This window comes from Alosa alosa, chromosome 18, assembly GCF_017589495.1.
Source record: "Alosa alosa isolate M-15738 ecotype Scorff River chromosome 18, AALO_Geno_1.1, whole genome shotgun sequence".
Lineage (NCBI taxonomy): Eukaryota > Metazoa > Chordata > Actinopteri > Clupeiformes > Clupeidae > Alosa > Alosa alosa.
In genome coordinates, this window is record NC_063206.1 from 2,227,140 (window position 1) to 2,239,639 (window position 12,500).

Below are 12,500 nucleotides of genomic sequence, written 5' to 3' on the forward strand. Positions count from 1 at the left end.
TGAACACAGTCTCCAGGGTCAACCTGGAAGGGCTTTATTTATTTTTATGTCTCCAGGGAGGAAATTATGAAAAATTGTTGTTTACAGTATGTGAAATTTAGATCTTACTGGAGCAATATCCAAGGTAGTGTGTGTGTGTGTGTGTGTCTGTGTGTGTGTGTGCTCCTGGTGTGCATGCTTGTTTGTGTGCGTGTAAGTCTTTTGGGCTAGTGGACTTAGTGGCTAGTTTTACTCTGTGTTTGTGTACTCTAGTTTGTGTGTGTGTGTGTGTGTGTGTGTGTGTGTGTGTGTGTGTGTGTGTGTGTGTTTGAGGGTGTGTGTGTGTGTGTCCTGTGGACACCAGTCGAATCTACCGGAGGCTGCGGCTCATGAGGCCCACTGTGGCGTATGGTTTTCTGTTTTACTATAGCTCAGCTAAACTATGCATATGGCATGAGTGGAGCTTAGTTGTTGTTGTGTGTCACTGGTGTGTTAGTAGATTCAACTTTATTGTCACTGTGCAGAGTACAAATACAGAGACAACTAAATGCAGTTAGCGTCTAACCAGAAGTGCAAAGAAGCAGAAAAGTGCAATGTGATGAACACAGTACAGACAGGTGGTGCAGTATAAACAGTATAAGATATATAGTGCAGTGTAGACAGTAGTATACAGTTAAGAAAGTGGTATGATTTACAGTAACATAAATTAAATATAAATATAAATACGTGCAATATATTAGCAGTAGCCTTATCCCCTCCAGTTTGCTAAAGGAGATGCAGTTTAAACAGTCTGTCAGGAGGTCGACCCGCACGGGTTCCACTCATGTTCCATGTTCTCCCCATCTGTAGGAGGTCGACCCGCACAGGTTCCACTCATGTTCCATGTTCTCCCCATCTGTAAGAGGTGTTACATGGCATCACGTGACTTTATCACTGCCCAGAGAGGCCATGAGATGACCCTGTTCTTCTGGGAGGCTGTGGAAAAGAGCTTTGATAGCATTGTCCTCTCATTTGCCCAATTACAGCCTCAGATGAAAATGTTTTAATTTCTTTGGATTTCTGTAAAATTTCAAACCAAAAATGTCTCAAGTGTGCATCCTGCAGAATGTAGAATGACTGGAAATCTCAAATAGGCCAAACATCACAGGCCAGTGTAGCTCCTCTAGGAAATGATAAAGCGCTGTGTGTTAGATGATGGGACTTCAGTGTCAGATTCAAACACTAGCCACGTTTACATGGACAGTTTTTTTTTGTCATTCCGATTAAGCTCTTCCGATCGAAAAATTTGTGCCGTCTGTTTACATGGGGTACGTTCTATTTCGATCAGGTGCTCTCAAGCGCTACAGAATCTTTGAATAGCCATTGTTGCCTACTTTTCCTTGAGAAGATAAAGCAGGCAATCCAATTGACCGTATACATGGGTGTTCAATCGGAATAGGAACAGAATACACCACCTCTTTCATTCCGATTAAATTTCACTGCCATTTTCATTTTGATTGAGGTGTTTATATGAGAATTTTTATTCCGATTGAGCTGTAATTCCATTTCTAATCGGAATAGAAGTGTCCATGTAAAGATGGCTACTATACTATACTATAGGTTCTACAAGGTAAACAGAGAGACATCTCAGGCAGATGGCTAACTAGTACTTCAAGAGGAAAATAATATTGTCATTTTGTTTGTAAAAAATGTCAAATCGTTTGTAATTCTTCTCATCCAAGTGGCTATTTGTTTGGCTGTGTTGCAGTGATCTTTTCCACGTCAGTGTTTCGTTGTGTGGGAATGGATGAGAGCCTGGGTGCTATGATATCGCCATACACAGAGTCTGTGTTCAGACACATGGCAACACTTATTGGAAGCTGTTAGCTGGAAGTGCATCTCTGAATACCGCTGTTGAACTTTATTCGGCTCATTACCCTGGTATCCTCTTCTGCAGGGCTCATTCAGTTAGCCTGTTATGCTCTTCTGCAGGGCCCATTCAGTTAGCCTGTTATGCTCTTCTGCAGGGCCCATTCTTGATTAACCGAGAGCTCAAATCAGCAGAAAACTGGAGTAATAGGTGTTCCTTCTGTATCCTTTATTTTGGAATTGAACTTGCTAGCGGCCAGCTTTAAAGGAGAGCTTGGTGGTTGCTGTCAGCAGGTATTTAAAGAGTACTTTGTCAGCATCTTGGAATGGAATGTGCAGCTAGTTTAGATTCCGCTCTGGAATGGCATTCATTAGGAATTCTAGGAACATTTGATTGGAATTTGTTTGGACTCTCACGGGAGATTGAGGCCCACTTTAGAAAATATGATAGAGTGAAAACTGACAAATTACGTGTGGACGAAAGACCCAAACACGCACAAAATATGTTTAAAATATATTCAGGCATGTGTATACAGGTGTATGCAGTACCCTTGTATCCTTCCCCAGATCTGTGTCTTCACACAACCCTGTCTCGCAGGTCTACAGACAATTATCTCAACCTTGTGGCTTGGTTTTCACTCTGACATACACCATCAACTGTGAGACCTTATATAAAGAGATGTCTGCCTGTCCTAATAATGGCCAATGAATTAATTTAGGCGCAGGTGGACTCTAATCAATTTGTAAAAGCATCTCAAGGACCATTGATAGAAGTAGGATGCACCAGAGCTCAATTGCAAGGGTCTGAATACTTATGTAAATGGAATATTTCAGACTTTTATTTTTAATAAATTTACAAAACACCTGATTTTTGTGGAGTGTTGGAGTATTGTGTGTAGATTGATGAGAAAAAACCCCCAAATTGAATCCATTTCAAGATGAGTCTGAAATATAACAAAATGTGGAAAACTTGAAAGGGTCTGAATACTTTCCGGTTGCACTATACATATAAGAGTTATTATTATACAGTATATAATATGAAAGCTTTGAAAATGTCTTCCTATTTATAATATGTATAACAGCTTTGAACATTTCTGATAACTTCAGGCACAGGTATGTTCTTTGCGTGTTAAGTGTCAGAGAAGCCAACTGGTTCTTGTGGTTCCTTAGCAGGTGAACTGTGTTAAGTGTCTAGAGAAGACGGGGTGGGCTAGAGGGGCAGCCGTGGCCTACTGGCTAGCGCTTCTGACTTGTAACCGGAGGGTTGCCAGTTCGAACCCCGACCAGTAGACACGGCTGAAGTGCCCTTGAGCAAGGCCTCACTGCTCCCCAAGTGCCGCTGTTGTTGCAGGCAGCTCACTGCGCTGGGATTAGTGTGTGCTTCACCTCACTGTGTGTACACTGTGTGCTGAGTGTGTTTCACTAATTCACGGATTGGGATAAATGCAGAGACCAAATTTCCCTCACGGGATCAAAAGAGTATATATACTTATACTTACTTAGAAGCCAACTGGATCTTGTGGTTCCTTAGCAGGTGAACTGTGTTAAGTGTCTAGAGAAGCTAACTGGTTCTTGTGGTTCCTTGGCAGACGAGGATGCGGAGGAGCGGGCGAAGGTGCTGGTGCTGAGCTACCCGCAGTACTGTATGTGGTTCCTTAGCAGGTGAACTGTGTTAAGTGTCTAGAGAAGCTAACTGGTTCTTGTGGTTCCTTAGCAGGTGAACTGTGTTAAGTGTCTAGAGAAGCTAACTGGTTCTTGTGGTTCCTTAGCAGGTGAACTGTGTTAAGTGTCTAGAGAAGCTAACTGGTTCTTGTGGTTCCTTAGCAGGTGAACTGTGTTAAGTGTCTAGAGAAGCTAACTGGTTCTTGTGGTTCCTTAGCAGGTGAACTGTGTTAAGTGTCAGAGTAGCCAACTGGTTCTTGTGGTTCCTTTAGCAGGTGAACTGTGTTAAGTGTCTAGAGAAGCTAACTGGTTCTTGTGGTTCCTTAGCAGGTGAACTGTGTTAAGTGTCTAGAGAAGCTAACTGGTTCTTGTGGTTCCTTAGCAGGTGAACTGTGTTAAGTGTCTAGAGAAGCTAACTGGTTCTTGTGGTTCCTTAGCAGGTGAACTGTGTTAAGTGTCTAGAGAAGCCAACTGATCTTGTGGTTCCTTAGCAGGTGAACTGTGTTGGCGTCTAGAGAAGCTAACTGGTTCTTGTGGTTCCTTGGCAGACGCAGGGATGTCGGAGGAGCCAACTGGCAGGTGTGGTTCCTTTAGCAGGTGAACTGAGTTAGTGTCCTTAGCAGGTGAACTTGTAACCGAGGGTTGCCAGTTCGTCTAGAGAAGCTTTAACTGGTTCTTGTGGTCACTCCTTGGCAGACTGGAGTGTGCTGATTGGGATAAATGCAGAGACCGGAGGAGCTAGCAGGCTGTGTTAAGTGTCTAGAGGAAGCTAACTGCTCCTTTGTTCCTTGCTAAGTGCTAGGACATGGAGCGACTACCAAGAGTACTGTCGCTACCGCTGCATCCACGCCCGACTACAGGGTGCCAGGGACGTCGCCGTGGTGACCGAGCGCATTGTGCGGGCGCTGGGGGGCATCGGCCCTCTCCATGGAGACGTGCACGTTCTGTACTGCCGCGAGACGTTCCAGCACACCACGCTTGGACACAACCAGAGCGTCTGTGAGCACTTTGGTGAGTGCAGTGACACACACACACACACACACACACACACACTCACACACAGATACACACACACACACCACGCTTGGACACAACCAGAGCATCTGCAAGCACAGACACACGTTCACACACACAGACACACGTTCACATTTACGTGTTATACACATACACACACACACACATACCTCTCGCTCGAGAGTCTGTGCGCACTTTGGTGAGAAACACACACACAGACACACACGTTCATTCACACTTTGTTGCCGAGACACAACTTTTTCAGGGATGCAAACTCCTCACCTTTAAGGTGACAATCACCTTTTTACAGTAATATCAGAATAGACCAGGTATAGCACATATCTTTCAGTTTTTTTCTCGCAGAAGAGCCTGGCCCCAACCCCCCCTAATTGGGACTAGTTTTACCTTCCCACACACTGTTATCTTCCCACACACTGTTATCCTCCCACAATGTTACAGTATCTTCCCACACTGTTATCCTTCCCACACTGTTATCCTTCCCACACTGTTATCCTTCCCACACAATGTTACCTTTCCACAATTGTATCTTTCCACAATGTTATCTTTCCACAATGTTACCTTCCCACACAATGTTACCTTCCCACACAATGTTATCTTTCCACAATTGTATCTTTCCACACAATGTTACCTTCCCACACAATGTTATCTTTCCACAATTGTATCTTTCCACACAATGTTACCTTCCCACACAATGTTACCTTTCCACAATTGTATCTTTCCACAATGTTACCTTCCAACACAATGTTATCTTTCCACACAATGTTACCTTCCCACACAATGTTATCTTCCCTCAATGTTACCTTCCCACACTGTTATCTTTCCACACACTTTCTTTAGCCCTTACCTGTTTCCACCTCTGCCTTTGATTGGGTGTCTGGTTGCGTTCCCTCACAATGTTCTGCGTACTCTCACGATAGTTTTGCGTTCCTGAACAATAGTTAGTTTGCGTTCCTTCACAAAGTCCAAATTATTGCGATGGAACACAAAAGCATTGCAAGGAAATGCAAAAGTTATTGTGAAAGAACACAAAAATATTTGCAAAAATTGCTCAAAAAATAAATCCCCACCTCATATAAAGATTTCCCACCATGACCCTTTTGGGCCTCCGTACTGCCCTGTTGGGAGGAGTCCTTAGTCAGCTTCGTTTCTACAGACCTTTTTATTAACAGAATGGTTTTATACAGATTATGCTACAGATAATATGCTACCTATTAGTGTACTGTGACTCATAAAAATGTTAAGATAAGAGAATCTACTAGATGAAAAAATGTAAGGTTTGTAAGATGATATATGTATAATGTAAGGTCAATAAATGAACAGATAATTACAACCGTGGTAGAGGAAAGAGAGAGAGCCCAGGGCTGTTCTCACAGAGACTCTTACTCAATCTGTCTTGTCCCACACACCCTTCATCATCAGTTCCACACACACACACACACCCTTCATCATCAGTTCCACACACACACACACACACACACACAGACACACACCCTTCATCATCAGTTCCAGAGTTGCGCCACACAGATGGGAGACATAGTGACTCACCGGTAGAACCTTAAGATGTAATTTCCACAGAACTGGCATCGCAATCACCACTGCCTGAGCTGTGTTTATAGCAATGAACACACACATGTCCACACACACACACACACACACACACACACACAATTACCACTGCCTGAACCCTGTTTATAGCAATGTCAACATGTTTTTACAGTGTCAGTGAGCTGTTGCACAACAGAGAATGGTATATGCGTGTGTGTGCGTGTGTGTGTGTGTGTTTGGACATGTGTGTGTTCATGTCTGTGTGATAATTCCAATAAGCATCCAATATTGACCATACATTATATTTAAACATAAGTAGGGCTTTTTCCCTTAAAATGTTCATTTTGAAGTTGCCAAAGGAAAAATAGCACAGACATATTACACTATTGCTCGGAGTGATAGACCGTTTGCAGATGTTCTACAGAGCCAGAGAGATGGAGAGATGGAGAGAGAGAGAGAGCTAGTGAGTTATTTTTGTTATATTCACAACAAAACCTCATAAGTTCAGTTGGAAGACGGCCGACTGCTGAGAGCTCGCCAGACATGGAATTGAATTCTGAAAGGAAGGACAGTAAGGGGTGAAGGACAGAGGAGGACAGATTGTTGGAAAGAGCCAAAGAGAGAGAGAGAGAGAGAGAGAGAGAGAGAGTGAGTGTGTGTGTGTGTGTGATTGTTGGAAGGAGCTGAAGGGAGTGTTCTCATTGTGCTGAAATGTGTAGGAATTCACTTGTTCATGTTGGCACCCCTGTCCAATGCTAACCACTTTTCCAGCGGTCTTCATCCAAATGGAAAAAGCTTTTGATGTGTAACTCTATTAGTAACACCAGTGTGTGTGTGTGTGTGTGTGTTTCACACATTTGAAAGGAAGCAGTCAAGTAGAGGGTGTTTAGTCCTGTTTTGCTGAACTGGTTTTCATGTCTTGAGTAAATGTTCCTCTTTTAGTCTCTCTCTTCTTCTTCTTTCTCTCTCTCCCTCTCTCTCTCTCTCTCCCTCTCTGTCTCCCTCTCTCTCTCTCTCTGTCCCTCTCTGTCTCTCTCTCTCTCTTCCTCTCTGGACTCTGTCAGGATCATTTGGAAGCCACTTTGCTCTTAGTTGCGTTGACACATTCTCTCTCCTGTCGTTCCTGACAAGTTCCTGACACATTCTCTCTCCTGTCGTTCCTGACAAGTTCGTGACACATTCTCTCTCCTGTCGTTCCTGACAAGTTCCTGACACATTCTCTCTCCTGTCGTTCCTGACAAGTTCCTGACATGTTGTCTCTCATGTCGTTCCTGACACGTTCTCTCTCCTGTCGTTCCTGACACATTCTCTCTCCTGTCGTTCCTGACAAGTTCCTGACATGTTCTCTCTCATGTCGTTCCTGACACGTTCTCTCTCCTGTCATTCCTGACATGTTCCTGACGTGTTCTCTCTCCTGTCGCTCCTGACACGTTCTCTCTCCTGTCGCTCCTGACACGTTCTCTCTCATGTCGTTCCTGACAAGTTCTCTCTCATGTCGTTCCTGACAAGTTCTCTCTCATGTCGTTCCTGACACGTTCTCTCTCCTGTCGTTCCTGCTCATTTAACGGCACATTTGCAGCATCTCTCTGATGTCATCAGAGCTGAAAATCAAACATGTGAGTAGAGTGTGTGAGTGTTTGTGTGAGCATGTAAATGAGTGTGAGTGTGTGTGTGAGTGTGTATGTGTGTGAGTGTGTGTGTGTGAGTGTGAGCATGTAAATGAGTGTGAGTGTGTGTGTGTGTGTGAGTGTGTGTGTGTGTGTGAGTGTAAGACCTACTTGAATGCCCTCATACAGACATACGCTACCTCCAGACCGCTGCGCTCCTCAGACGAACGACGTCTAGCTACTCCACCGGTACACTCAGGCCAATACACACACACACACACACACACACACACACCTGTTTGTTTATGCTGCTGCTACAGGAATCTATTGTTTTTTGCTTCATAAAATCTGTTTTCTCCCCTCTCTTTCTCTTTCATTCTCTCTCTCTCTCTCTTTCTCTCTACTTTCATTCTCTCTCTCTCTCTTTCTCTCTACTTTCATTCTCTCTCTCCTCTCTTTCTCTCTACTTTCATTCTCTCTCTCTTTCTCTCTACTTTCATTCTCTCTCCTCTCTTTCTCTCTCTCTCTTTCTCTCTACTTTCATTCTCTCTCTCTCTTTCTCTCTACTTTCATTTTCTCTCTCTCTCTTTCTCTCTCTCTCTTTCTCTCTCTCTCTCTCTCTCTCTGATGTCCTCTTTCTCTCCTTTTCTCCCCTTCGCTCTCTCCTTCTGCTGCACTCATTACATTCATGTTATGCAAAGCCAGAAGCCAGTACCACTGGGACGCTGCCTCGCAGGATATTATTTATTTTTAGGAGCTGAGAGCTGATGTTCTGCTAGCGCCTCTGAGACTATGAAGTGCTGCTGACGCACTGAGAATGAATATGGATCATTAGGACTCCGCTGCAGTCCTGTGCTGTGTGAGTGAGTGTGTGTGTGTGTGTGTGTGTGTGTGTGTGTGTGTGTGTGTGAGTGTGTGTGTATGTGTGTGTGTGTGTGAGTGTGTGGCATGCTGCGCTAATGACCGCTGCCGTCTAAACGCTTGCGATTGTGATGGGGTCATCTGTGGGCGCTCTGCTGACACATTTACAATCATACTGACACCATTAGCACACACACACACGCTTCTGGATCATGCTCCTGTTTATCTAGATGATATCTCCTGTTTATCTAGATGATATCTCCATGTTTTTACACCCTGAAAGACAATGGACATGTGTCACATTCACAACTGTGAACTTAAATGTTAAGTTAAGTATTTTAGCATTAATGAACTACCTCAACTTTTAATTTGATTGTTCCCTGGAGGGCTGAGTGGCGTTGCATCCAAAGTGGCAAAATTAGATGGCAGGTAACATAAAACACGTCATAAAACCCATAAAGCTGTAACACTTAACAACCTGGGAGTTCTTCAGGCAGGGTGATTAAATAAAGAAGGAAAGAAACACACATTTGCTATGTGGGACATATCTTTAGTACTATTTCCTTCGCACATCTTTAGTAGTGATTTGTTGCCTTCTGACGTGTTTGTTATTCATAATGTTTGTTAGTCTCTTAGCTCCGTCTCATAGTTCCATTTCTGTTCTGCTTCGCTCCCTCGACCCTGGCCCTGCGGAGAGCTACAGGACATCAATCATTCTCTGTGCTTTGATTAGTAAGGTCTTGATCTCCCTCTCTGATTAGATTAGTCAGGCCTGGCGATTGCCTAATAAGACAAATGCTTAGCACTCTGTGCACAGCCGAGTGGGTGTGTGACTGGAATCTAATGCAGGTCATCAAGCGAAGGCTATTGAATGGCAATGAGGGAAGTGTTTATGGTATGCTGGTAGGCTACAGCGCAGCGCAGACGCTCGCAAATAAATGGGGGTTCAGAGTACATTTGAAAATGTTAGAGCACGGAGAGTGAAGCGTCACTATGACGAACTATCGGAAAATGAGCGCTTAACCAATGCAGAGAGATACTTCAAAGTGCAGGTATTTAATGCAACTCTGGACATCATAATCAGTCAGCTCTCCCAAAGATTTGCAAGTATGCGGGAAACTTGTCATGTGTTTGAGTCTTTACGTCCTATGACCCTTCAACTCGCAGGTGATGATGAACTGCTTGAAAAGGCAAGACCATTATAGCAGGGACATTGCACCGACATTCCCAACACAACTCCTCTCATTCAGGTCTTGCTTTAAAGCAGACATTTCACAGAAGTCATCTATTTTTCAACTTGCCAAAATGCTGGTGGTAGATTATGACAGTGTAACATCCACATTCGGGGAAGTGTGTACTGCTCTCATGTTGTTTCTGACATTGCCTGTGACTGTGGCAACAGCTGAGCGATCTTTTTCCAAACTCAAACTTATTAAGACCTACCTAAGGAGCAGCATGGGGCAGGAGAGGCTCATTGGGTTAGCTATCCTGTCCATTGAAAATACGAAAGCCAGAGCATTAAATATTGGGAACATTGTTAACGATTTTGCACAACGAAAGGCTCGTAAGATGGCCTTCTTCTAATGGTCTAATTCACGCATATTGGGGATTGTATGCATATGAATGATTTTATTTGGTTTCTGCACGGTTACATAAGTTAGCCTACATTAAGTTTTGTTTCTGCAAAGAAAGTAGTTTATAAGCAAGCAATCACGCTTGCAGTTTGAGCAGAGGGTTGAAGAAGCGCATTGAGCGCATTGAGTGTTCCCATAATTCCATGTGAGTTGATGTTAATGCAGTAATATTAGATTACCATGGCCTGCAGGCTGTTAATATGTAATGTAACTACTAAACTATTTCGGTGCCTCAGGCCCTTTGTATAAACAATTGAATCACCCTTAATGTGTATTGCATGTATCAGAGCTAATTCATCCTGGGCCAAAGTATGTCGGTATGGGCCCGCATAGTGCCCTCGCACCTGGGCCCACCATTGGTTTGTTACGCCACTGATACAGAGAACAAGTAAGACAGACAGACAGAGAGAGGGAGGGAGGGAGGGAGGGAGGGAGAGAGAGAGAGAGAGAGAGAGAGAGAGAGTACAAATAAGACAGAGAGAGAGAGAGAGAGAGAGAGAGAGAGTACAAATAAGACCGAGAGAGAGAGAGAGAAAAAAAGAGATATGAGAAAACGATAACTCGATAACTCATGTCCTTTGTCCCTCTGAGACTGCAGGCTCATGTGATAAAGTGGAATAAATAGTCTTCTTTGTAAATGTGATTACTGTGTGTTTAACGAGCACACGTATATCATAGCATTCTCCCCACTGGCTTCATCTCTGAGACGAAGAACATGATCTGTCATGTTTCAAACTCAGTACTCATACTCCCACTGTGTATGTGTGCATGTATGTGTGTGTGTGTGTGTGTGTGTGTGTGCGTGTGCGTGTGTATGACTGTTTGTATGAGTGTGTGAGTGTGTGTGTGTATAAGTATATGTAAGTGTGTGTGTAAGAGTATGTGTGTGTGTGTGTGTGTGTGTTTGTTTGTTTGTTTTGAATAATGTTTCATATTATTCATGTTGAATAATGGGTATATTTTTGGCTGCACAGCTCATGTTGCTGTGTCTCGTGTGGTTCTCTGCTCATTTCTCATTTCTCAGGGGACAATGCCAGATTGCCTTACGTAATGTAATATGTTTTAGATGATATGCATACTGTGTGTGTGTGTGTGTGTGTGTGTGTGTGTGTGCACCGCAGCACCCTTTCAGATGATCACAAGATGGCGGATCATTATTAAACTGCATTGCTGTAGTCTCTCAGTAATTCCACCCCTGCTGGGCACACATTTCAGTTTAATATATATAGTTAAAATATATATATATAATTCTCTCTCTGAGCCCCCTCACACACACAGACCCCATAGGGAGGGTTCTGCATGTCTTGTTCCCCATAGGGAGGGTTCTGTGCGTGCGTGTGTGTGTGCCTGTGTGCGTGTGTGTGTGTGCTGTTATCTGCTAGACAGCCACGTCTTTATTTGATCATCTAATTCAAATCTCAGGGAAATACCCTAAATACTGGCAATGTGCCTGCATACTGTGTGTGTGTGTGAGAAATACCCTAAATACTTGCAATGTAACTGCATACTATGTGTGTGTGTGTGTGTGCAATGTGACTGCATACTGTGTGTGTGTGTGTGTGTGTGTGTGTGTGTAATGCTACTGCATACTGTGTGTCTGTGTGTGTGTGTGTGTGCCTGCATACTGTGTGTGTGTGTGTGTGTGTGTGTGTGTGTGCCTGCATACTCTCTATATTCTCTCTCGTCGTCTCTCTGTCTCTTTCTCTCTCTTGCTTTTTCTCTTCCCCCTTTTCTCTTTGTTTCTCCCCTTATATTAACCCCTCCCTTCCTCTCTCTCTCTTTTCTCCCTTTTTATTAACCCCTCCCTTCCTCTCTCTCTCTTTTCTCCCCTTATATTAACCCCTCCCTTCCTCTCTCTCTCTTTTCTCCCTTTTAATTAACCCCTCCCTTCCTCTCTCTCTCTTTTCTCCCTTTTTATTAACCCCTCCCTTCCTCTCTCTCTCTTTTTTCTCTCCTCTGCTTCCTTGAATCCCTTTCTCTCTCTTTTCTTCCTTTACTCTTTCTCTCTTCCCACTGTTTCCTCCTCTCCTCTCTCTTTCTCTCTTCCCACTGTTTCCTCCTCTCCTCGCTCTTTCTCTCTTCCCACTGTTTCCCCCTCTCCTCGCTCTTTCTCTCTTCCCACTGTTTCCCCTCTCCTCTCTCTTTCTCTCTTCCCACTGTTTCCCCTCTCCTCTCTTTCTCTCTTCCCACTGTTTCCCCCTCTCCTCTCTCTTTCTCTCTTCCCACTGTTTCCCCCTCTCCTCTCCACTCCTCTGATCTGATTTCACATGATAAAGTGATGAAAAGCAGGCAGAATGTTTCCATTAAACAACTGGAGCCATAAACAGAA

At 43.8% G+C, this 12,500-nt stretch overlaps 1 protein-coding gene across 1 annotated transcript in view; it reads left to right on the forward strand.

The window, feature by feature from the left end:
* LOC125311932 (AT-rich interactive domain-containing protein 5B-like) overlaps positions 1–12,500 on the forward strand; it is a 75,570-nt gene that overhangs the window by 18,710 nt on the left and 44,360 nt on the right. Inside the window, exons 4-5 of the mRNA XM_048270330.1 lie at positions 3,417–3,464; positions 4,312–4,500. Coding sequence (XP_048126287.1) covers positions 3,417–3,464; positions 4,312–4,500 — 237 coding nt within the window. The remainder of the gene's footprint in view (positions 1–3,416; positions 3,465–4,311; positions 4,501–12,500) is intronic.